The sequence below is a fragment of the Bos indicus genome, chromosome 7, assembly GCF_029378745.1.
Source record: "Bos indicus isolate NIAB-ARS_2022 breed Sahiwal x Tharparkar chromosome 7, NIAB-ARS_B.indTharparkar_mat_pri_1.0, whole genome shotgun sequence".
Taxonomy (NCBI): Eukaryota; Metazoa; Chordata; class Mammalia; order Artiodactyla; family Bovidae; genus Bos; species Bos indicus.
Genome location: NC_091766.1, coordinates 68,834,293 through 68,861,383, shown reverse-complemented (window position 1 = coordinate 68,861,383; position 27,091 = coordinate 68,834,293). Strand labels below are relative to the sequence as shown.

The 27,091-nt window shown below is 43.4% G+C and overlaps 1 protein-coding gene across 3 annotated transcripts in view; it reads right to left on the bottom strand.

Annotated features, from left to right (window-relative positions):
- Window positions 1–2,832: 2,832 nt before the first annotated feature.
- Window positions 2,833–27,091, bottom strand: part of CYFIP2 (cytoplasmic FMR1 interacting protein 2) — a 134,309-nt gene continuing 110,050 nt past the window's right edge. For all 3 annotated transcript variants that reach the window (XM_019965309.2, XM_070793921.1, XM_070793920.1), the window contains 5 exons: window positions 17,812–17,884; window positions 17,027–17,121; window positions 10,277–10,515; window positions 8,431–8,578; window positions 2,833–5,981 (listed from right to left, as the gene is read on the bottom strand). In XM_019965309.2, the coding sequence (XP_019820868.1) occupies window positions 5,814–5,981; window positions 8,431–8,578; window positions 10,277–10,515; window positions 17,027–17,121; window positions 17,812–17,884 (723 nt within the window). In that variant the 3' untranslated portion in view covers window positions 2,833–5,813. The remainder of the gene's footprint in view (window positions 5,982–8,430; window positions 8,579–10,276; window positions 10,516–17,026; window positions 17,122–17,811; window positions 17,885–27,091) is intronic.

The following is a 27,091-nucleotide window of genomic DNA, read 5'->3' as shown; positions in this document are numbered from 1 at the left end:
ATATTCAAAGGCAGAGACATTACTTTGCCAACAAAGCTCCGTCTAGTCAAGGCTATGGTTTTTCCAGTGGTCATGTATGGATGTGACAGTTGGACTGTGAAGAAAGCTGAGCGCCAAAGAATTGATGCTTTTGAACTGTGGTGTTGGGGAAGACTCTTGGGAGTCCCTTGGACTGCAAGGAGATTCAACTAGTCCATCCTAAAGGAGATCAGTCCTGGGTGTTTGTTGGAGGGACTGATGCTAAAGCTGAAACTCCAATACTTTGGCCACCTCATGTGAAGAGTTGACTCATTGGAAAAGACGCTGATGCTGGGAGGGATTGGGGGCAGGAGGAGAAGCAGACGACAGAGGATGAGATGGCTGGATGGCATCAGTGACTCAATGGACATGAGTTTGGGTGGACTCCGGGAGTTGGTGATGGACAGGGAGGTCTGGCATGCTGTGATTCATGGGGTCGCAGAGTCAGACACAACTGAGCGACTGAACCGAACTGCACTTATCCAAAGCCCCCCAAAGTCCAGTAATCAAACTCCTAAGTCCAGTCTTGAGGTCCAGCCCGAATGATTGATTTAGTATAGTGTAACAACAAAAGCCGAGCCTTTAGAACAGGGTTCAAATTCTAGCTGTCACTTATAACCATGTGAAAATAAATACGCTGCATAGTCTCTCTGTCAAAGGTGGAATTTAGCACAGTGACTGTGGTTGATTCAAAGGAATGGATGAATGGAATTTAGCATGATGCCCACACACATCAGGCCTTATTACATATTAGTTTCATGCTTCCTCTTAGAACTAGGGATGTATTGATAAATGATATATATGAGATAGGACAGAAAGCCCAGACATAAATCCATGTACTCATGGTAAACTCTTTTACAATAAAGGAGGCAAGAATATATAATGGAGAAAAAGACAATCTCTTCAATAAATAGTGCTGAAAAACTGGACAGCTACAGGTAAAACAGTAAACTTAGAACATTCCCTAACAACATATACAAACAAACTCAAAATGGACTAAGGACCTAAATGTAAGACTGATAAAACTGCTAGAGGAAAGCATAGGCAGAACACTCTTTGACATAAATCAGAGCAATATTTTTTTAAATTCCTTTCCTAAAGCAAAAGTAAACAAATGAGACCTAGTTAAATTTAAAAGCTTTTGCACAGCAAAGAAAACTGTTGACAAAATGAAAAGACAACCTACTGCGTGGGAGAAGATATTTGCAAATGATATAACTAACAAGGGGTTAACATTCAATGTATATAAACAGTTCTTATGATTCTACATCAACAAAATAAATTACCTGATTCAGAAAATGGGCAGAAGAACTATATAGACATTTTCTCAAAGAGGACACGCAGATGGCCAACAGGCACATAAAAGGATGCTCAATATTGACAATAATCAGGGAAATGCAAATCAAACCTACAGTGGGATATCACCTCACACTTGCCAGGATGGTTATCAACAAAAAGAATACAGACAACCTGTCAGCAAGGATGTGAAAAGAAAGGAACCCTCTTACACTTTTGGTAGGAACATATATTGGTGCTGCCGCTGCTGCTAAGTCGCTTCAGTCGTGTCTGACTCTGTGCGACCCCATAGACAGCAGCCCACCAGGCTCCCCCGTCCCTGGGATTCTCCAGGCAAGAACACTGGAGTGGGTTGCCATTTCCTTCTCCGATGCATGAAAGTGAAAAGTGAAAGTGAAGTCGCTCAGTCGTGTCTGACTCTTAGCGACCCCATGGACTGCAGCCTACCAGGCTCCTCCATCCATGAGATTTTCCAGGCAAGAGTACTGGAGTGGGGTGCCATTGGTGCAGCCACTATGAAAAACAACATGCAGGTTACTTAAACTAAAAATATGCTTACCATATGATCCACCAATCCACTCCTGGGCATATATCCAGAAAAGACAAAAATTCGAATTTGAAAAGATACAGGCACCCCAAGGTTCATAACAGCACTACTTATAATAGCAAGACATGAAAGGAATGTAAATGTTCATTAACAGATGAAAGGTGTGTGTGTGTGTGTGTACACATAATATTCCACAATGGAATATTACTCAACCATTAAAAGAAAAAAACAATGCAATATGCAGCAACAAGGATGGATCAAATTATTATCATACTAAGTCAGACAAATTATCATATGATATCACTTATAAGTGAAATCTAAAAAATGATACAAATGAACTTATTTACAAAACAGAAATAGACTTACAGACACAGAAAGCAAACTTACGGTTATCAAAGAGGAAAGGTAGGAAGGGATAAATTAGGAGTTTGGGATTAACAGATAAACACTACTACTAATATATATATAAAACTTAAAAATAACAAAGACCTACTGTATAGCACAGAGAACTATATTCAATATCTTAAAATAATCTATAATGGAAAAGTTTCTGAAAAAGAGTAGATATATATATAACTGAATCACTTTGCTGTATATCTGAAACTAACACAACATTGTAAATCAACCACACTCCAATTAAAAAAAAAAAAACACCCAAAACCCCAAACAAACAAAAACAACAAACAAAAAACAGCACTAAGAATCTAGGCTGCAGAATTATACTGTGAGACTATGAAAGCTCTAGGCTCAGGAAACATCTCCAATATCAAGCCCAGAGTAAGTCAATTTATAAAGATATAATTCCCCCTGTAAGAAAGCAAAACAAGCCATTAGTTTAGGGCGCAGCATCTTTATATTCTTTATGTTCCTCCATTCTCTCTCGGGTTGTCTCCTTAGTTACCAATTTTCCCGTGGTCTTCCACAGATTAACTAGGACTAGAATATGAACCTGAATCAAGACAAGACACTCATTTCACGAGTTTGGAAGCAGTTTTAATGGAGATGGAAATGTTTATCAACTCAACACAGGTACCCCAAAATACAAAGCAAAATATCATCTTCAGCTGCATAGCAAATATGATTTAAGAATTTAACATCATTATTTGATCACAAGCGTAAATATAAGTCACCATAAATAAATGTAAATTCATTGTACAAAAATCCCCGACAACTCTTAATACAAATATGGTACATTTGACAGTTTGTGAAACAGAATTTTTTTAAACCTTTTAAAACCTAAGATTTTATTTTTCTTGGTTCTTAGATACACAAAAAATCAAAAGAGGGGCAGTAACACCAGGAAGGAAAGAATATTAAACCCGTTCTGTATTTGTGAATCAATGCTGCTGGTGAGCCAGGGAAATGAAACATCTCTCCTAAAGGTGAAGACCTCAATTTACTGAGATAAAATCTCTTGAGGACAATGGGATTCTACCCAGAGGGTCAAAGTCAGGGCTATGATAGGATGGGAGGGGCAGGTTGTTGAAATATCAATCTCATCAAATGGGTGATCCAAATCTCAACAAAGCAATAGTCAAGGATTTAGAATGATCTCCAGGACTTAATGGAGAGTCAAGTAGCTGAGAAAGTGAGCAAGCTACTGTACCCAGACAGGCCTGAAGACTCAGAAGACTCTGGAGCTTAGAAGTTTTTGCAGGTTTTGAAGGTGAGTTTTACCATATAGTTCTCCCATGTGGTGTAACCCCTCACTTGCCTTTGGGACACACGTATGATCTTCAAGAAGGAAAAAATAAGAGAGAGAGAGAAATACTTTTCCTATGAGAATAGGATCTGACAGCTTGTACCCTGACTCACTTTCCTTCCCTACAGTTATTTTCTTTCATGGCTCAGAGGGAGCTCAAAGCCCAAGGTTAGCAGTGCAGGGGTCCTCTGCAGCAGTGGTCCTCAGACTCTGATATGTAACAGAACAATCCAGCTTGTGGCAAGTGCAGATTTCTCAATTCTGCTCCCAGAGATGCAGGATTGGTGGGTTTGAGGTAGGCCCAGGAATCTGCATCAAACGTGCTAATCTCAGAAGTCCTGATGGAGGTGGCCTTTGGATCACACTTGGCGAGCCCCACCTCTGTCCTCCTTGGTGAAGTGGATAACACAAACCTCCCGCTATGGACACTTCTTTGCTCTTGCCTGGGGTTGAAATGGGCCATCTGGATAATGGAAACAATTTCTATTCATCTGCCCTGAGTGAGGCAATCATTATTGGTTTATTTTCTCTCTTTTCCTTCCTGGGCCAGGGAAAAAATACCAAATTGTCTCATTTTATATGTTCTTATAAGCTCAGGCTCACAGATTCCCTTTGATGATAAGGTGCTCTGTAAGCACATTCATTTCCCAAAGGCTTCTGTCCTTCTGAACAGCTTCCCCATGCTCAGTAAGAGATTCTGCAAGGAATTTTGATTCATTCTGGGAAATGGAAGTAGGCTTGGTTGGATGGCATCGCTGACTCAATAGACATGAGTTTGAGCAAACTCTGGGAGATGATGAAGAACAGGGAAGCCCAGCGTGCTGCAGTCCATGGGGTCGCAAATAGTCGGACACGACTGAGCAACTGAACAACAATGTCCCTGTGAGATATGACCCATATCTCAAAATCTAAGTTAAGGAACATCAAAGAACAGAAGCCAAAGGTCAAATGTCTCCAGAATCTTTCAGCTTCTAGGACAATAAAAGTCCTGATTCATTAGAACAGGGTTCCTCTTTGGGTGTATTTTAGTATTAAAAGAGGCTTCCCAGGTGGTGCTAGTGGTTAAGAATCTGCCTGCCCATGAGGGAGATGCAAGAGACGTGGGTTTGATCCCTGGGTTGGTTGGTATTAAAAGCTCATTGACAAGTATTATTTACACTCCTTACCTCCTTGACCCCAAGGTGTTTCTGGATTCTGTTAAAATAACCCTTTAATATTTTCTTTCTTGTGAGGGTTTTTCTTGATGAGAGATTCTGTGCCAAGAAGTGGCCCCTAATTTGGTTGCTGGCTAATGCTGTGGGCAGTGCATGTCTGGCCAGTAGTACAGTGCTCACTCTCTGGGGGACTTGGTGCTAAGTATTTGTTCAATAAATAAAGGACCCTCTCACCATCAAGCCGATGCAGTGTTCTAACAGCTTTCTGTTTTGGACTATGGAATTCCTGGCTGTGTTCATAAATACTGCTTCTACACAGCAGGCCTGACCATCTTCCTACTCCATTTCCACTCACCCATTCCAGCTGTGAATGCATTTCTGAGTTCTCCCTAGGAGTGCCCTGAGAGGGGAGTCAGGATGTGGTTTTAAGAGTCCATGGAAGGCCAAAGGCAACATCTCAACACCATCTACCATGGTACTGATACCAGGAAGCTCGTCGCCCATTCACCATGGCTCTCAGTGCTTGGTCCAGGAGTACACTTCGTGGTTGAATCCCTGGCATCTGGAGCAGGACAAGATGACACCATGGGAAGTGGGGGGAGGGAGCCAAAGGAGGCGAAGATGCTAGGAAGTGGAAGCATGCCTGTCAAGCCAGGCTGACATCTTGGGGCATGGCCACACTCTTTTCTCCATCTCTAAGACTTCAGTCCTGGGGTTGCATGTGGGCACTGGGCAGGAGGTCACAATCGGGGAGGAGGTTCTGTGTAGCAACCATGGATGTGGGGACCATGAGATGGAGAAAGGGTGAAACTAGGGCTCTTAACATAGCTGAGGGGAAAAAGAGAAAAAAGCAAGTACTGCCCTGTTTCTGTTCTTCTTTTTTTTTCATTTACACTATGGAAACACCACCATGGAGATGTCACGGGAGAGCATGCAGAGGCCCAGCCCTCGGGAGGTGCACATGTGTTTGGGGAGGTTCTTGTTTGCTTCCAGGTTCATCTCACGCATTGTCTAGTCGGACCCTGTTGCAGGCTGGCCATGGCTTTCTCTCTCCTGCTTCTTCTCCTCCAGCTCGAGGGTTTGCAGGACCTTCTGCCTAGCAGGTGGTAGCCAGGGACTGGTGGATGGGCGGCTGGAAGCAGCGCACATGCTCCACGGTGGAACTGTCCGTCTCCACGGACTTCATGTACTTGTTCAGGATGGCAAAAACCTCATTGTTCAAGATCTGGTATTTCCTGATCCTGTCTGCCATCTTCTTCAGGGGCTGGAGAAGGACAAGGGCATGTAGGTTAGGAGTGGAAGGAGGGGATAGAGAGATCAAGAGCAACAGAAGAATATAGTTGAGGGTGGGTTCCAGAGTCCTGATGCTTCAATGGTAATGCCACTCTCTTGCTTAAAGGCCTCCTATGGGAGCCCAGAGCTTGACAATGAAATGTGAACTTAACCATAAAACCCTTTATATGAGTTTCAAAACTTACCACAAAGCTGCAGTAATCAAAATAGTGTGAAGACAGACATATGGACCAATGGATTAGACAGCCCAGAAATAAAGACTTTCATATACGGTCAAATGATTTTTGACAAGGGTGCCTGCAACATTTAATGGAGAAAGAATGGTCTTTTCCATAAATGGTGCTGGGAAGACTGGCACACAGAAGAAAGAATTTGGATTCTTATTTTATACCATACACAAAACATAAGCTCAAAATGGATTAAAGACCTAAACATAAGAGCAAAAACTATACAACCTTTAGAAGAAAACATAGACAAAAAGCTTTATAACACTGAGCCTGGCAATGACTTCTTGGAATATGGCACCAACGCACAGGTAACAAATAATAAATTGGAATTCATCAAAACTAAAAAAGTATTTGCATCAAAGGACACTATCAGCAGAGTGAAAAGGTGATTCAAAGAATGAAAGAAAACATTTTCAAATCTTGTATCTGATTAGGGATTAATACCCAGAATACAGAAAGGACTTGTGCAATTAAATAACAGCAAAAAACCAAGCAAACAAACAAAGAAAAAAAACAACCAGCCCAATTAAAAAGTGAGCAAAACACTTGGGTAGACATTTCTCCAAAGAAGGATAAACAAACAGCCAATAAGCACACAAAAAGATGGTAATATCACTAATCATTAAGGAAATGTGAATCAAAACCACAATGAGATACCACTTCATACACATTACGGTGGCTAGTTCCAAAAATATACAGAAAATAACAAGTGCTGGGAGGATATAAAGAAACTGGAACTCTTATATATTGCTGGCGAGAAAGTAAAATGGTGTTGTGCCTGTGGAAAACATTATGGGGGTCCTCAAAAATTGACGATAGAATTACCACATGATCCAGCAATTCCAATTTTAGGTATATACCACAAAGCAATGAAAGCAGGGTCTGAAACAGTTATCTGTACACTCACGACACAGCAGCATTATTCACAACAGCCAAAATGTGAGAGCAACTCAAGTGTCCATCAACTGACCAATGGATAAAAAAAATGTCATGTACACATACAATGGAATACTATTCAGCCTTTAAAGGAAGATGATTCTGACACATGCTATTAATACAACATGGTACACCCTGAACACCTTATTCTGAGTCCAAGAATTCAACTTATATGAAGTACCTAGAGCAGTCAAATTCATAGAGAAAGAAAGTGAAGAGTTACCAGAAGCTGGAGGGAGGCAGAATGGCGAGTTAGTGTTAACCAAGCACAGAGTTTCATTTGGGGAAGACAAAAAGTTCTGGAGATGGAGTGTAATAAATAATAAATTGGAATCTATCAAAATTAAAAGTGCATTTGCATCAAAGGACACTATCAACAGAGTGAAAAGGCGACTCAAGGAATGAAAGAAAACACTTTCGAATCATGTATCTGATCAGGGACTAATACCCAGAACACAGAAAGAACTCCTGCAATTAAATAACAGCAAGAAAAAAAAAATGGGATGGTTGTACAAGGTGAGTGAATTTAATGCAGTAAACAGTTCAAAATGATTAAACTCTACTGAACTGAACACTTAAAAATAGTTAAAATAGAACAATTTTATGTTATGTATATTCTACTTCATGAAGATTGTCACCTTTATGAAGTGGAACCTGCCTTTTTTCCCTCTCGGCTGGTCCTGGAGACCCACCAGGACCATCTTCCAGCCATCCATCCTCACGCCTCTGTGCCTTTACTCTAGCCAGTCCCTTTGTCTAGAACATCTCCCCGATTCTGCACCCCATTTTCTGCCTGTCTATTTGCAGTTGGTCATTCAGGACTTTGCCCAAGCATCACCTCTATGGGGAGCCTTCTGAGGCCTCTCCCCAGCCCCTCAGCCTGGTTTAGCTGGCCCTTCCTCATGCTCCCACGGCAGCCCCGCTCATCCCACCACAGTGCTCATCCCATCCCCATGCCTGCACAACAGTGTCTGTGCAGATGATGAAAGGGCATGAGCAGACTCTGACTGGCACAGGGAAGGTGTGTTTCAGCTCTGGAGGCTGGCCCTGCCCTGCGGGGTGACCTGATTCATCCCAGTGACTTACAAGCCAGTGACTCATGGCTTCCTATGAGAAGGTCGCCAGCTGCTGAGTGTCTCCGCACCTACCTGCGGTGTAGGGAGTTGGCCTCCACAAGGAGCTCACTCTCCTTGGCAGATGAAAGCCTGCTTGTCAGGCCTGGCCCCCTCTCCCAAGCCCCAGCCACGAGCTGCTTACCACATTCTTAATGATTTCATCTTTCCCGTCTTGCCTCTGAACTTTGAGCAGGTGGTAACAGAAGTCGAACAGGTCGAAGCGACGCTGCTGGCCCAGCAGGACGATGATGGAGCAGCCAGCCCAGTTCAAGCCATCTCCGAAACACTGCCTGGGAGCAGGAGAGGAAGCAGCTGGAGTGAGAGGTGGGGGGGAGTGGGGGGAGGAGCCCTCATCTTGGACCATCTCTGGGCCAATTCTCTTAATCTGTAAAATGGGTACAAGGGAAGTTACGAGTATGGATTCATTTGTTCCCAGGACTGAGGTTACAATATAAGCCCTTCTAACCACAGAGGTGTCAGTCTGTCACCCCACTGATGTAAGAAAAATCAGCTTTGAAGAAGACAAATTTGCAAGAAAAAAAAATCCAACCAGCCTTTGAGATTTATTCAACCAATCAGAATTCTGATGAGATGCTGTCTTGGTTCTGGACAAGAATCAGAGGAAACCTGTGAGGTGAAGGGCCGTTTTGAACCAGACCAACTGGCCAGTGTAGGCTGAGAGGACAGGGATGGAGGGGCATGGTGGGGCCATGAGCAGATGCTGCTGGTGTTGGGGGCTGCCAGTCCTCTCGGGTCTGGTAAAACTAAGCCTGCACAACCTCAACTCTCAACAGCAATGCAGGCGATTTGGGAGGCTGTGGGGCATCTCTCGGCTAAATCTCTCGTCCTTCATCAGCAGCTGAATCTCACTGGAAATGTTCCCAGCTTCCTCACTGCTGTCGCTGAAAGTGCAGCCACTCTGGAAAACAGCCTTCCCATCCCACTCCTCCAGGGGGATCTCTGTGGCCCCCATGCACCTTTCAGAGACAGGCCTGGTCTGCTCTCCTCAACTCTGCTCTGCTGTGTAGCTGGGCAAGCGACGGGAGAATGGGGCTCTGCTTCTGTTTTTTCTGAGGACAGGACTGGGCCCTTCTCAAAGGCTCCCCTCCCTGTTTTTCAGGAGCAGAGGCCTCATGAGCAAGGTGGGGCCCCACTGCTGCTGGTGGAGCCTTTCTCTGTTCTATGAGCCCTGGGGTTCTGTGTGGGAGATGGCAATGTGCAATGAGGTCTTGATGCCGAGCCCTTGCCTGGGCTCCGTCCTGCCCCTTCTGTTGGCCCACCTTCCAGTCTTGGGAAGACAGAACCTTAGAGGTCTGAGGCCTTGATATGCACACTCCATCTCTGCCTCAAACAACCTGGAGCTTTTCCTGGGAGGTCTCCTTTTCCCCTCTAAGAGCTGCATCCTAAGCAATGTTCCAGCTCAGTTGTAGTCTGTGAATTAAATTCCAATAATCCTCTTGTCCAATACTTTGTCCAACTGATGCAAAGAACTGACTCATTGGAAAAGATCCTGATGCTGGGAAAGATTGAAGGCAGGAGGAGATGGGGACGACAGAGGATGAGATGGTTGGATGGCATCACCGACTCGATGGACATGAGTTTGAGCAGCTTCCGGGAGCTGGTGAAGGACAGGGAGGCCTGGGTGCTGCAGTCCGTGAGGTCACAGAGTCAGACTGAACTGAATCCTCTTGTCTCTCCTTGTGCGAATCTGTTGTCCTTCCTGTCCTTGCTGCCCGCTGGCCTCATTCAATCCACCTTATGTCTATACTCTCATCTCCTCTAGGCTCTGTGAATCCCACACACCAGGAACCGTCTCTGCTTTCGCTGGGCATGGGATTACATGCAGCACCTAGCACTCTGACCAACATAAACCATGTCGTTGGACCATCCCACCCCTGCCCTCCTTTCTGACTGAGCTCTGGCTGTATGATGGCTCTTAGGAGGACGAACAGGTTGGGTGGTGACCCCACCTTTCTGGGGCGACTTACTCAGCTGTGAATTCATTAGTCCCCACGGGAATGCAGTAGACGAACTGCATGGCACTCCAGAGCCGGTGGAATTCCACGCACTCGTCCACGTGCATGACGCCGTTGGTGGGTGGCGGGCCCCGCCAGACAGGGTCCTGCAGGTAGCTCCGGATGCGGGTCAGGATGACCTCGAACATGGACAGTCCACAGCATAGTCGCTCCTTGGTCAGCAGGTCACCCTCCCGAGCGATGGCGATTTGCTGGGAAGAGGAGAGTACACGAACCTTCCCGTCACATCTCAGACCCCATTTTCCACCCCTAACCCAAGACTCCCAAACTCTGAAGCTGGCTGCATCTGTAATTTGTTCACCAGAACTGATGTCTTGCCCAGAGCAGGCAAGATAATTTATAAACCTTAGTTCAACTGCAGGGAAGTCTTCGGGTAAGTAAAATCTAGGAGCCATCGATAGAGGAACAGTTTAAAAATTTTTAAATCTACCTATGTGATACAGGTAGATCTACAAAGAGTCAGGTAAGGTGGTCTGTGGTGTTAGAGAAGACTCTTGCGAGTCCCTTGGACTGCAAGGAGATCAACTGTCAATCCTAAAGGAAATCAATCCTGAATACTCATTAGAAGGACTGATCCTGAAGCTGACCTCCAATACTTTGGCCACCTGATGAGAAAAACTGACTCCTTAGAAAAGACCCTGATTCTGGGAAAGATTAAAGCAGGAGGAGAAGGGGATGACAGAGGATGAGATGGTTGGATGGCATCACCAACTTGATGGACATGAGTTTGAGCAAGCTCTGGGAGTTGGTGATGGTCAGGGAAGCCTGGTGTGCTGCAGTCCATGGGGTCACAAAGAGATGGACATGACTGAGCGATTGAACTGAACTGAACAGAGTCAGACGTGACTGAGTGACTGAACAACAGCAACCTACCTAAATGCTAGGGAGCCTTTGAAAAGACTTAGATGATACCACTACTAATATTATTGTTACCACTGAACTATTACTACCACTAGTGAACACGCACTGTGTGTGTAATACACCAGGCCCTGTTCTATGCATTTGCTAAGTACTGACTTTGTTTACTCTTCACATAAACCCCATGCAGTAGATGTTATTATTATCCCCATTTTATTGAAGAAGAATCTGAGGTTCAGAGAGGCAGTGAGTGAGTGGAAAAGCTGGGATTTGAATCTCAGTAGTCTAGATATGCGAATTAAATTGTTAAGTGAATAGAGCAAGTTGCAGAAAAGGGCATACACTAGAATCCTATTAAAACACATCAATAACACAATCCCACAGACAGACACACAGAACTCTGTGTGTGGGGGTTGTGTGAAAGTGTAAAACATTCTAGAAGGATTATTGTCAGTTGTGAAAACAGATGGGCTTGGAGAAGTAGGTGGGGTATTCACTTTTTACCACAAATACTCTGTACAGTTTAATGTGCTACAATGAGCATATGCACTCTTAAAAATTTACCACTGATTTTACAGAATAATTTCCTTCATTTAGAAGTCCTCTCATCACTGTCAACAATTTCTATTAAGAATTTAAACTGGCTTATCATCTGGCTTCTAGTTATTGCATCTCTAATAATCAGCAGGCTAGACTAGCACATCAAAACACATTACCATCTGTAGGAAGAAAAAATATCTGGGAGTAGAGATCACAAAACCAAATGCAAAGATAATATATAGTAACATCTAAGGTCAACGTAAGATCTCCAGATCTAGGGACAAAGCTAAAGAGGGCTGGCTTCTGAGACTGAGAGGTCCCCACGGCACTCGTGGGATCAGCTCCCCAGAGAGTTCAGAGTGGCTGGGGGGAGCCCGTCTGATTACTCCCGGTACAGCTCCCACCCTCTACCCCAGAGAAAGAGGGCAGCCTCAATTAAACTAATCCATCAAGGGAAATAAGTCAGGAAACACCAATGCTGGAGCCCGTCAGGAATGTGGGTCAGGAGTATAGTTGTCATGACAACTACAAACTGAAAAGTCTCAGACAACACTGTGAATTGGGGAAGAAGGATTTGACAACCTGTGTTTCAAACAGGAACTCCTATTTGAAACACAGGTTGTCAAATCCTTCTTCCCCAATTCACAGGCTCTCCCTGATTCACAAATACTCATCTTGGTTCCGGGGCAGAGAAAGAACACTCCAGAGCAGATAGCTGCCACAGTTCACCAGAAATACCTCTTTTAAAAAACCCTGACCCCCCGTGCTTTACTCTGTTCTCACCAGGCAACGCTCTGTGGTGGTGCCTAGACTCTGGCAGGGCTCCCTAATTTAGAAAGAGAGTGCCTGGTACAGTGAAGATGCTCTGTAAGGAAAGAACCCACACTTGTTCTTGAGTCATGGATATTCTCCTTCAGAAAACAACATAGAGAGCTCTGGTTTACCAGGTAAATCTCCTGTGCATTTAGTTAATCTGAATCAGTCCTCAGGGCCTGACAATTGTGGGAGGATCTAAAGAATTAGCAACAGGGCTTATATTGGGTTGGCCAAAATGTTCTTTTGGTTAATGACTATATCGTTCAATGGAGAAGGCAATGACACCCCACTCCAGTACTCTTGCCTGGAAAATCCCATGGACGGAGGAGCCTGGTAGGCTGCAGTCCATGGGGTCTCGAAGAGTCGGACACGACTGAGTGACCTCACTTTGGCTTTTCACTTTCATGCATTGGAGAAGGAAATGGCAACCCACTCCAGTATTCTTGCCTAGAGAATCCCAGGGATGGGGGAGCCTGGTGGACTGCCGTCTATGGGGTCGCACAGAGTCGGACACGACTGAAGTGACTTAGCAGCAGTAGCAGCAGCATGTCGTTCAATACAGTTCTTGGTGAAAATTAAAAATGTGTTTTATTTTTACTTAAAATCGAATGATTTTTTTGGTCAACCCAGTAAATCTGCAGACAGGCTTTGAACTCTTGTGACCCCAAACTACAGCCAATCAAAGGGCCTTGACTGAAATGGTCAGGGGCTTTGTCCCTTTCCTGTAAAAGAGTTTACCTTTACGGGTCCTCCTATGATCTATAAAAGTAAAATCTGGAAAAAAACCTGTAAAAATGTTATTAAAAAATTTGAAAAAAAAAACCTCCCATAAATCCCATCACCCAGAGACAAGCTTTCTTAAGATACTTATGTATGATTTGTATGTATGTATGTATATGATTATGTATAGGTATCTATTTTAACAAAATTTGTATCATACTATCTGCATTGTCTTTTTCTCAAGATATTAGTACTATAAAAAACCATTTCCTTCAATATGTTCAGTAACATGGTTTTTTAATGGCTAAATAAAATAGCCATTGATATACCTCATTTATTTAGTCCTACTCTTTAAAATTTTTTTTAATTTATTTATTTTTAATTGGAGGATAATTGCTTTGCAATACTGTATTGGTTTCTGCCACACATCAACATGAGTCAGCCATAGATATACATATGTCTCCTCCCTCTTGAGCTTCCTTCTAGTCCTACTCTTGTTGGTTATTTTAAATTGTTCACAAGTTTTCAACAATATAAACAGATCATAAGTAATTATTCTTATGTACATGCGTGCTCAGTTGCTCAGTTGTGTCCAACTCTTTGTGACCTCATGGACTGTAGCTCACCAAGCTCCTCTGTCCATGGATTTCTCCAGGCAAGGATCCTGGAGGGGTTGCCATTTCCTTCCCCAGGGGATCTTCCTGACCCAGGGATCAAATCTGTGTTTTTTGCGTCTTCTGCATTGGCAGGGGGATTCTTTACCACTGTGCCACCTGGGAAGCCCCGTTTTCCATACACACACACACACACTTATATACATTTTTTGAGCTTATCTCTGATTATTTTCTTAGGCTAAAATCCTAGAACTATTCATAGAATACAAGTAGTCTTAAAAGGCTTTTGCTACCTAGTGACAAAGAAACATACCTAGTCCCAAGAAAAGCTGAGCCGCTGCATCTATCTGTGCCAAGTCTGATACTTCATTATCATGAAGAAAAGGTCTTAGCAAACTTGGGAGATGAATAGCTATACCCCGCTCTCTCACATTTCACTGATTACTGGTAAGGCAGAATGCTTTTTCTTACGCTTGTTTCTTACGTCTGCTGCTTCCTTTATATTTTTTATGTTTTGAGTTTTCTTTTGATACGATTTTTCTTTCTGCTCTGAAAAAGTGCATTATAGATTATTATCACATATACCCCCAATTTGTGACTGTGTTTTTAATGTATACCATGTGTGTATGTGTGTGTTTAACATAAATTTAAGCCATTTCTTTTCAGTCCCACTCAGTGGGGAATTTTCTTCTCTCCCTCTGCCATTCTTTTCTGTTAATAAGGGTATAGAGAAAGCATTTGTGAAATCATGTGGAAATAGATTTCTGAATGGAGTACTTTGATTACATTTAGGATACTTTGGAGAAGATTAATATCCCATGCCCACTCTTTCTGTTTTTTGGGAGCTTTTTACTTATTTTTGTCATAATGATTGTGAAGGCAGCTCAGCTATTTACCCATTTTACAGATGGAAAAACAAAGATCAAAGATATTAAATTCTAGCACTAGATTATACAACAGTTCAGGGATAAAGCTGGGAAGAAGAGTCCTAACTCCCCGACAGAACCTTCTTTTCATGATAGCACTAGGCAACACACCAGGTCACCTCAGTTTTTTCTAGAAACAAATACAAGCAAGTAGCACAGTCGAACCCTTCCACCATTAAATATGTACCAGAATTTCCCTATCACTGACCTAGAGGTTTTGTGAGTTCCCTGAACCCTAGCAAGCTTGGAAGTTAATATTTAAAATTTTTTTCTTTTGTCTACAGGAGGACTAAGTTTTGGACTATTCCTTAAGGGCTGGGAGACTTATACAACTGGCATTTCCTTTCTGGCAGAATGTCTAGGCTTTTGTTTGTTAAATATCAGCATTTGACAAATTGAGATTTCCACCAGTCCCAGGGAAATAGCGTTCACCAGAACAGGGAAGGAATTCACATACTTCTAAGTGGAAACACATGCCAAAGCCTGGGTGCGAGAGGCCAGATTCTTGTAGGATGACACCAACCCTGGAGCAGACACATTTATATGTCACTGGCTTGGGGGATTTCTCCCTAAAAGGCAATCTTTAGAGGATCTTCTGTGTTCAGCTCCAGAAAGCCAAAAAAGAAAATGTTCATATTTCACGGTATCTAAATTCTCTCGGTAGTGACTAAAGAACCCAAATGCCACTAAACGTTTAGTCGCTGTTTTTGTAGGAGGTGGGTGGCCCACAGGGGGTCTGGCTCTGTCAGGCTCATCAGCTTGACACCTGGGCAGATGGGGCTCCGCCCTGGGCTCTAACACTTGCCGTGGTTTTTGAGAGAAGAGACTGCCTTTTGCTCTCTGAGGAGGACCAAAGCTTTCTGACTCATGAGCTTTTGTGATGGGAGAGAGGACCTTAGGGATGTAAGTCCAAGAGTGGATCTGAATCCTAAACCTTTGAAATAGTCAGTTTTGTTGAACAAAACAAGCCGTCATGGTATGTCTCACTACAGTGCCCTGTTTTCTCTTCTTCCTGAATACCCCTGCCCCCCACCCCTAAATGCCTGATTCAACTTGAGTCAACTTGAAAGGAGACAATATATGCTTCCTGTTACCTCCCTTTCTCCCGGTGTCTTTTTCCCGACTACCCACACAGTCTGTGAGTTCTCTGAAGGCAGGGGTCCTTTTTCACTCATCTCCATATATAGATACAGGCTTATAGAAATGAGTTTTAACTACAGAATTAACACCTGAGCTCATTCACCTTTGAAAGTATAAGAACATTACAGATAAACCTGTGTTTGATCTCCCTATCCATCTCTGTCTCTTTCATCTCTCTTCACAAGTTGCCACCATTATGAACTGGACACTTTCATGTCCTAGGAAAAGTTTCACTTTATATGGTTTTTTGGTATGTGTTTAAAAAAATCCACATAGCATCAAACTCCATGACCTGTTGTGCAACTTCCTTTATTCACCTAACCGTGTGTTTATGATCTGTCCACACTGATGTATCTAGATCTGATTTTCCCTTTTCATTATGATTTGGCAGGTATTCATCATTTAAATGATTTTACCCCATTTTATTTAGTCAACATGCTACTGATTGATATTTAGGTTGCTTCCAGTTTTTGCTTTAACAAACAATGCTGTGGTAAACATCGTGTGTTCCTGTATTATTATTATTTTTCCTTCTTCAGCAAAGATAGGGCTTCCCTGGTGGATCAGATGGCAAAGAATCCGCCTGCAATGTGGGAGACCTGGGTTCAATCTCTGGGTTGGGAAGATCCCTGGAGGAGGGTATGGCAACGCATTCCAGTATTTTTGCCTAGGGAATCCCCATGGACAGAGGAGCCTGGTGGGCTACAGTCCGTGGGGTTGCAAAGAGTCAGACACAACTGAGAGACTAAGCACAGCACAGCACCCAAAGGTGAACTGCTGGCTTGCAGGATGGATGGTTTTAATTCTGAGAGATAATAGTAGAATTCTTAATACTTAACAGGGAGTAACAGATACTTGTCTGACTTCCTTCTTTCTTGGCAGGACAGATGATAGAGGGTGTAGGCCTGAGAGTCAACAAATCTCATTCCAGACCTGCCCCTGCCACTACCAGGCTGTGTGCTGTGACTTTCTGTTTCTCTCTCTGGGCCTCAGTTTCCCCATCTGTAAGGAGGAGATTGGACCAAATGATCTCTCTCTATCTCTAAAGTTCCTTTCAGTTCTATGAGTCCATGATAGGAGGATCGTACCTGAGGGGTCCCCAACCGCTCTATCAGAGGGACCAGGTGAAGTGGGGCATACTTGGCTTCCAGACGTTTCATCCGGACCTCCAGACGCTCGCCCTCTGCAAAAGGAATGGTAGGCAGAAAATGAGATTCAGGGCACACTGGGGGAAACGGGAAAAGAAGAGCTCTCAGAGGACTTGGTGATGTACTTGCATTCTAGCACTTAGAAGGAGTGTGTAGAGCTGTTTTCCTTAGTTCTGGCAAGTGTGATCAGGACTCACTACAAGGAAATATGTTCTATTATCTTTGTCCAGTGGAATCATCTACCTCATGGGGTGGTGAGTTACTCATCACTTGAAGGATGTAGACTAACCTAGACAGCAACATACTAGGGATGTTCTAGAAGGCCAAGGAACAGGCCTGGAGCATCATTTACAATTCCAGCATTAACAGCTGCCCAAGGCTTTAACCTTATTCTTTTCTGACTGCAGATCTGAGTTTACTGAGATTAAGAGAGCATAAGATTCAAATTCAAATGGCTAGTTTTTAAAATTAATTTATTCTTTAATTAAAGGATAATTGCTTTAGGGAATTTTGTTGTTTTCTGCCAGACACCAACATGAACTAGCCATAGGTATACATATGTCCCCTCCCTCTTGAACCTCTCTCCCATCTCCCTCCCCACCCCACCCTTCTAGGTTGGTACAGAGCCCCTGTTTGAGTTTCCTGAGTCACACAGCAAATTCTCATTGGCAATCTATTTTACATATGATAATATAAGTATTTAGCTGCTTTCAGAGGTTTCTTACCTTTGATGTAGACTCTAGGCAAGATGTTTTGGAAGGGTGCAGCATGAAGCAAATCACAGACTTCCTCCTGAGACTGCAAAGAGAGAGAGAACTTTTATTTTAAACCAGGAAGAATTTTCATCACTAAAGGTTTGAACACTGGAGTCAGTTAGACCTGAGTTCAAACCCTGACTCCTCTACTTAACTAGCTGTGGCATCTTAAGCACATTGCTTAACCTTTCTGAGCCTATTTATCTGAAAAATGAGGATGAGAACAGTACCTATTTTAATGAGTAGGATTGAGAGAATGTATAGCCTCACAGCACAGACCCTGGACATACTGAGTGTATAGTACATTTTCATTACAGTCTTACAAGGAAATTGGTGAAGAATTCAAAGTTTGGTGAAGAATTTCAATTTGGTGAAGAATTCAAAGCAGTGGGATCAGATAGGGATGATGGACCCAGATTATGTTCAACTCGTAGGTGGTGAGCTCAGGCTCATGGGCTCAAGGCAGTAGCCAATCCTACTGGGCAGGATGTCTCAGTGTGAAGGCCTGGGTCTGGTGGGTTTTCTCCATCTTGACTCCAGTGGGTGAAAGTAGAGGGACTAGGGCCCAGACAGACAGGTTCTCACGGGGATTCTTTATGCATAAAAGTAAGCTTAAAAGCAAACATATACTATGACGATTAGGGGCAGACGTAGGCTGCAGTCCATGGGGTTGCTAAGAGTCGGACATGACTGAGTGACTTCACTTTCACTTTTCACTTTCATGCATTGGAGAAGGAAATGGCAACCCACTCCAGTGTTCTTGCCTGGAGAATCCCAGGGACAGGGGAGCCTGGTGGGCTGCCATCTATGGGGTCGCACAGAGTCGGACACGACTGAAGCGACTTAGCAGCAGCAGCAGCAGGCCTGGAAAGCAAAGTGAAGTTGCTCAGTCGTGTCTGACTCTTGGTGACCCCATGGAGAGTAAGCCTGCCAGGTTCCTCTGTCCGTGGGATTTTCCAGCAAGGATACAGGAGTGGGTTGCCATTTCCTTCTCCAGGGGCCTGGAAGATATGGTCTACTTACTGTCTGTCCCTATGGGCTTACTGTCTGTCCCAGGGCCAGTTCATGACTACTGGATTTCAGATCAGAGGGTATGGAGGGGACCTAGACAAGCCACCCTCCATGGGCCTTGGTTTCTCTTCTTTAAACTGTGGGGATTTGAATTAGGTAAAATCAGCCTTCATTCAACTCTGATACTCTTGGATTCTAAGCACCTGAGAAAATCAGAATTCTGAGTACCTTTGGCTTTCTTCACTAGGCATGGGTGGAACACGGCCATCCTGGAAATCTAGCAGTCCAACTAGCTGCTCGAGAAAGAAACTCCTAAACTCCCTTCAGTTTTTGAAGTGAGGGTAACAGATGGAGGACAATTGAACTTAGAGGGATCTGCCTGATGTAGGTGTAATTCTCAGTTTCTTAGCCAGAGGGGGAAATTTCCTTCCTTTCTTAATTAATCTGTTCCTTCCTAAACCAGTAAATTAAGCAACTTGGTCTTCCTTGCTATGTCTAAGCTTAGATCCTTTGATTCATTATATAATCTGAAAACCTGGCTATTGATTATTCAGGCTGATTCACTGGGGGCGGGGGCGGGGGGTGCGGGCTGGAAACAATAAAATTGCTAAACCTCTGGCCAGACCAGACCAGAAAAAAAAAAAGAGAGGACACAAATTACCAGTATCAGAAATGAAACAGGGACAGCTTTTAGTTTCATGTATATCTCCCTGTAGTTCTTCTGCATTCAATGTTACTGATTTCTGTTATATCTTTATTATGCCCATCCTTCTGCTTGTTTTGGGTTTGTTTTTCTTTCTCCAGTTTCTTACAGTAGAAGCCTAGACTACTGATTGAACACCTTACTCTTTCTTAACATAACATTCAGGGTCTTCTTTGATACCTCCGATAATCAAGATCTCAGTCCTTCTGGAGGTAGCCCAATCCATTTTAAAACTCTAATGGTTAGAGTTTTAAACCAAAGCAACTTCCCAGTAGTTTCCTTTCAATATCCTTGTTCTGCTCTTTAGAGTATTACTGAATGTGTTTTTCTAGCCTGTATCTTCAGTCACCTTTCCATTTCTTTACTCCTTTCAGGGCCAAGCAGCTTATAGGAGCCTTTTACCTCTCTCTCCATTTCCTAGTCTTCACTTCCCTCCACAGCAAACAAAACTATCATGGCCTGCTGTACCATGTCACGGCAAGGGCTCGGGTAGAGGTTACTGCTCTGTCACCAAGTGCAGTGGACGACTTTCAGTCCTCCTGGTGTGTTAGGCACTGTGACAATGAGTTCTGCTGGGGTCCACTATTTCAATTTCTCTTTTGTAGATTCTCTTACAGGTTTGACTTCTAACCATTCTTTACATGTTGGTTTTCTCCAAGGTCCCCCTTTTCTTCTTGCTTTATTCTATCCAGTTTGTCTCACCTATTCCCAAGTCTATAAGCACTGCCTTTGATCCGTCAACTCTATTTCCTGCCAGATGCCTCTTTGAAGCTCCAGATTTGGATATCTACCTCCTTGTTAGATATTTCCAAAGCTTCATATTTCTAAAGCTGACCTCCTCCCTTTCTTATCTCAGGTTCCTTTGCTCCTAGAATGGCACAATAACCTCATCTGCCATGTCTAAGACCTGGGGCTCATTTTCTCGCTCTTCCTCACCTGCTATGACCAGTAAGTCCTTATATCTTGAATTCTCTCCACATTGACCACAGTACTATGAGCTCCTTAAAGGGAGGAATGTGAGTGTCTCTATTTCTACTTTTTATGTCCAGTGCCCAGTACATAACAGTCTTGCAATAATTATTAAATGAATGCATATTTGTTATATTATATCTCTTAGATGGATAAATGAATTTATTTACCCATGTGGCTATTTTCCAAATATGAGAAACCTATTACATTCATTTATCCAACAAATATTTATTGAGTACCAGACATTGTTCTAGGCTTTGCAGATACGATGCTAAACAAGTTAGAGTAGATCTATGCACTCATGTAAATTCTACTGTAGTTGAGAAAGATAAAAACAAGAAAATAAACCAAAAAGTTTCAGATAGTGGTAAGACACAATAGGGTACTAGGCTAGAGTGACTGGGAGTGGGGAAGGGACTACTTCAGAGAGGAGGCTAGGGAAAACCTTTTTGAGGGGGAGTTATTGAAGTAAAGAATTAAAAAAGAGGGAGCAAGCCATTAGATATGAAGCGCAAAGGCCCTGGGGCAGAAAGTAAACTAGAGCATAGAGACACAAGTAATCAGCACAGTCTGAGTTCCTAATGGTAGGGAAGGATCAGATCATGTGAGGTCTCACAGCATGGGATGAAGCCTGGATTTTATTTCAGGTGCAATGAGAGATAAAATACTCAAGTATTTTAAGCAGAGGGCTGGTATACATACCCCTCCTGCTAAGTTTTTTTTTTCTTTTCTCTTTTTCTCTGCTAAGTTATATCTTTCTTGCTTTATTTTCTTCCTATAAATGTCTGTGCTCCTTGAAGTGCCTTCTTACTAGAAAAGTTACCCCTTGCATGAACTGTCAATTTTCTGTTTTGTTCAAGTCAATAAAATTGACCTTAGGAGCCACCTTAGGGGATAGAGAAAGGGGAAGAAGGCTCTGGGACCTCTATAACAAGACCAATGCTGTTGCTTTAATTTCACATGATGAGCTTCCATTTCAGTTTCCTTAGGGAAGACAGGAGTGTTCCAGTAGCCCTTCTCTGTACCCTGCCTCAGGTTTGCAACCTGCAGGACCAGAGGTTGTTTGGGAGTGCTTCCTGTTAGCATGCTTCTTGTCTGTTCTCTACCTTGTATTGTCATTTGTTAATGAAGGTGAGGAAAGAGAAGGGTGTGGTTTCCTCACAGAGGTGGGAAAGCATTGTCTGGAAGTTTCCTAAGGATGAACTATTTGGTTATTTGCATGATGAGGTGGCTACACACTCTGCAAGGTGGAAGGTATTTGTTTGGCATTCATGAGCCGAGGCCATCACAGTTGATAAAAATGTCCAGTTCAGAGCACACAGGGTCTGTGTCAGGGATCTGAACAGGCTTCACAGCAGGCACCTATGCTAATACTGACCAACTCTCGTCCAATCTCTATTCTGAAGGATCACATTTGGCTTTCCACTCTACTAGGAAACCATCTGGCCCCTGGCCTATGAAGGCCACCCAGAATGGGTTTCTTCTCAACTCCTCTCCCCACCAGCTCTTTATGCACCAGTGACAGCAGCTTTCTGTTATTTGAATCCACCATTTGCATAGTCATCACTGAATTTCTACCTTCTCTCTGGAATGCCCACTAACCTATCTCCCTGCCCTTTGCTTAGTAAACCCCCCTCTTCTTTCAGATCTCAATTTAAGCATCGTTCCTTCCAGGGAGACTTCTTGGATCCCTCCAATACCTCTCTGCCCATGGGGTTCCTTTGTTATATGTCCTCAAAGAACCAAGCTCTTTTCCTTTCTAGCATTTGAACTCAGTCTGTATTGTACATGTCTATATGTGACTATTTGATTAATATCTACCTCCTTCTACTGGAATGTAACATTCATGAAGGTAGGGACAATGATTATTTTTGACTATACTTTATTACCAGGAACAAGCACAGTGACTAGCAGATAGCAAATGCTTAATATATAAGTATGTAGAATAAAAGTTGAAAGTCTGTGGCACATAAGGGAATTTAGACTTAGGACAGAATCTCTCCTATTCTGGGTTTTCTTAACAGGTCTAGATGTTTTCCCTTATCACTATGGGAAGAATTTTTCCTTCAATGTTACTGATTACTCCGTGTGAACACTTCTAAAAAATGCTCCACAGGGCAGGATTTTCAGGATTTTATTTTCTATTCCTCTTTCTCTTCCTGTTTTTTCCTACTTGTATGTATTTACTAAATTATTACTATGCATATATTACTTCAAAAAATTAAACTGGAAGAAACTCTGAAAGTACTTTTGAATTTTACAACAAGGAGCTTTTGGGGTCTAGATGCTAGAATCAGACATAAGGAAATAAAATCTTAGCATGGCACTTGGTCCAGCACAGAACAATACTTGCATCGGATTAATAATGTAAAAAGTATTTGCTTTTGTTTTTTTCTCCTTTTGTTAGGCTATGGTTAAAGAAAAAAATCACAGATGAAGAGCAAAATACAAATGTTACAGAAAATACAGCTGTGACAACATAAAAGTAAAAGGGCAGCCGACAGGAAGTAGGAGAGAAGTCTAGAAGTGGAAGTGAGGTCTGTTGATTTCCTCATCTTTCATGGAAAGAGTCAAGATACTAAATAATGTTACTGAAAGAAGTGTAAGTATACTATTTCTGATTACAAGATAGGACAATATAAATTTAAAAATGTGACATAATCAAATATTGAGAGGAAGAGAGGGAACAGATGTAAATGACCTAAATTTTCATCTTTACCATTAGGGAGTCAATAAGCATTGTTTAAAGTTGCTCATGAAGAAATAGAGGTTAACCTCATATTACCAAGCGTTATGGAGATAACAACTAGAAGAACTAGAAACAGAAATGATTAAAGCAGGCTGCCTTGGGGATGGGGATGCAGGTGGGGGGAGGTGCAGTGGAGACAATAAAGCTTTTCATTATAAGCTCATTTATACTATTTGTCATGTGCAATTAAGAACAGTTTAAAGGAAGCAAAATGAAGAGGTTGGATTAAATGGTCTATAAGGGTCCTTTCCAAGGCTCGGCACCAGGTGCTTTGTACCCATTTTCTGCTTTACCCCTCCAAGCATCCTGTGATGCAGGTCTAATAATCCCTATCCTATGCACAAAGATGCTGAGACTTTTGGGAGATGGAGTGTCCCAACCAGGTCCGCACAGTGATAAGGAAGCAGCAGGGCTGATACTGGGACCCAGGGCCACCTCACTTCCATACCCACTGCTTTTCCATAGCCACTCGTGCAGCCAAAGCCTTGGGAAGACTGAAATACTGCCCCCTGCATTATACATACACTTTATGAAAACCACATTCAATTATTCAAAATAGAGACAGAAGGAAATTACTATAAAATCTCACTCTTGAGAAGCTTTTTAGCTGCACTCATATCTGATGGTAAAGAATCCACCAACCATGCAAGGAACCTAGGTTCGCTCCCTGGGTTGGGAAGATCCCCTGGAGAAGGGAATGGCGACCCACTCCAATATTCTTGCCTGGAGAATCCCATGGACAGAGGAGCCTGGTGAACTACAGTCCATGGGGTCGCAGAGTTGGACACAACTGAGCAACTAACATGTTCATATCTGATAATATCACATCATTCTTTGCTTTATTTACTGGGATTTTGGTCCTACCAACTAACATTCTTTCAACTAAAAAAAAGAAAAACTTTGACATATATATGCAGTTTGAAGAGGAATGGAAAGTCTCATGTCATCCTCTAGCTGAAAAAATAGGCGATAACTGACAGTTGTTTCCTAAAATCCAGAGGTTACTTCTATCCTGAATTTGTGTAAATGATTTCTTTGCAGGCAAATAATTTTTAAAGTTCTGCTGGTGTGATTCCAAGGTAAATAACTGGGCTGCTCATGTGCTCAACCTATCCCTATAAATTCCTTTTGCCTGCCCCTCTCCCAAACCACACTCTACTTATTCTTGTCCATCCTGCAAAGTCCCATCCAAAGATTCAGCGTCTAGGGGTCTTCCACACCCCTTCAGTCTCCAGTAGTTTTCTCTTTAAAACTGATTAGCATGCTTATTCATCCAGGTCCCCACCAAGCTGTTTGTAGGCTGGGCTCTCTAGTCCAGCCACAGCCCAGGGTACTTCTGAGGGAGAATCCAAGCAGCATCTCATATCCCATGCAAACAGCTATCAAGAGTCTTCTTACAGGGCCCAACCACACGTAGGACCTGCATTTCACTTGCTCTGAAAGGCCATCACAGGACTACAGAGAACATGGGTATAATATTATCTAGAGACCAAACAAGGAGGTGCCAAACTCTCAACACTTTCATTCTGACTAGGATGCAGCCTGAGCAGAAATTAAGTCAATCATTCAGCAAATAGTAGGCATCTGCTATACCAACTTGCTCTGTGAGGTGAAGTTACAACAGGAAGTGAGGCAGACCTAATGCATGGTCCTTACTAAGATGAGGAGGGAAGTGAGTCACATGGGCAGTTCTAGTAAGTGCTGTATTGGGGTATGTGGGAGCTGTGGGAATATGTAATAGGGGCCACCGATCCATACTTCTGGGGAGGATGATGGGGAAGACTTCCTGGAGAAGGAAATGCTGAGACATGAACCAAGGCTAAGTGTTGGACAGGTAAGAGTGAACAGCACCTGCCAAAGGCCCCAAAGCAAGAGGGACTGCAGTGGGACAGGGGCTGACAGTTGAATAAGACTGACGCTTTCAGTGCTGGGGGAAGGTTGCATGAGATAAGGAAAGAGGGCTGAGCAGGATCTTGTAAACTTTGCTTAGATGTTTGGATGCTATCCTGATGGTTTTAATCAGGGAAGTGGCATGATCCCATGTACATTTACACTTTTTGGCTGCAAGAGAGAAAGACAGCAATGGTGCGAGGTTGTGGGGTCGGGGAGCAAAAGGGGTGCTGGAATAGGTCAAGCAAGAGATAGCAAGGCCTGGAGTAGTGGCCAAGGAGACAGAGTGGGAAGCAGATGCCAGACAGCCAAATGCAGACTGGATGTGTCAGCAGAGAGAGAGAAAGGACATGTGTACTGGGCCACTCACAGGCCAGAAGACACAGCAAGACTGCAGGCGGGAGGAAGCTGAGAGCAGACCCAGGAGGCGAGTCTCTGTACATCCAAGAGAAGATGTCTAAAAGGCAAGCGGACACAAGGCCTAGGGCCCCACAGAGTCCACAAAGTGGACCCAAACTTGGGAATCATCAACATGAGGATGGGATGGACTCCAGGGGAAAGGAATACACAAGTGCAAGGTCTGAGTGGGCACTTCTCCAGGGAACTGGATTTTTCCAGATATTTCAATTTCTCTGACTCTATGAGACCAAAGAAAGAGAAAGTGCACAGTGGCACTTGTGATGAAGGGGAGACTGATAAATTTTGGGCACGTCCACGTCTACCAGCACACAACCCGAACAGGGACGGCAGGCCACCTTTCCAGCCAGGGGTGGGGCAGAACGCACTGAGTGTTACCTCTTTCCTTCCTCCCTTCAGTTCATCAAATACTCACGGCGTGCTTACTGTTTTCTGACCAGAGTGGGGCCTGGATGCTGCAGGAGACATGATGACAGCTAAGACTGGAAAAACTAGATTTTAATAAAATTTGTAATTTAATGGAGGAAGAGGGTTAAGGACACTTGTGACTGGGGAAATAAACAGAATCACTAGGTACAAAAGAAATTGGCAACCAAGGGCCCTGGAGACTCAAAGGAGGGAGAAATAACACCAAGTGTCTTGCAGAGAATAGGCGTTTGATAAAGTGTGTGCTGAACACGAGACCTGCGGGGAATGAGGTAATGATGGGCCTGGCAGGATGGGCAGGGGAAGACGCAATCACAGACAGAGGGAAGATGAGGTCAGAGATGAGACGGCTGGTGTATACCGAGCAGGACTCATTTGCTTGGTGGGTGAGTGAGGGAGGGGTGGGTTGGTGAGCTGCAGGCAGTCAGACCTGCAGGGAACTACCAGGGAAGGCAAGTCAAAGCTCCTTGCTGGGTTGTGGGAAGAGGAGGGAAGGGGCTCTAGTAACCTCATTTCATACAAAGGCTCTGGAGAAATATGGATGTAGCCCCAGCACCTTGGGGGATTTAATCATTTCCCCAGTGGCTCATCCCCTTCATGGATTATAGCCTTGTCATGGCGAAAGGGCTTGTGTAACTCAATAAAGCTACGAGTCATGCCATGCACAGCCACCCAAGATAGACAAAGCTGGCTTAAAACTTGGCATTCAAAGAACTAAGATCATGGCACCCAGTTTTATCACTTAAGGCAAATAAAAGGAGAAAAACTGGAAGCAGTGACAGACTTTATTTTCTTGTGCTCCAAATCACTGCAGATGGTGACTGGAGCCATGAAACTAAAAGACGTTTGCTCCTTGGAAGGAAAGCTATGATAAGCAGAGATATCACTTTTGTCTATATAGTCAAAGCTAGAGTTTTTCCAGGAGTCATGTATGGATGCAAGAGTTGGACCAAAAGAAAGCTGAGTACTAAAGAATTGATGCTTTCAAATTGTGGTGCTGGAGAACACTCTTTGAGAGGGAGAGAGACTTGCAAGGAGATCAAGCCAGTCAATCTTAAAGGAAATCAAGCCTGAATATTCATTAG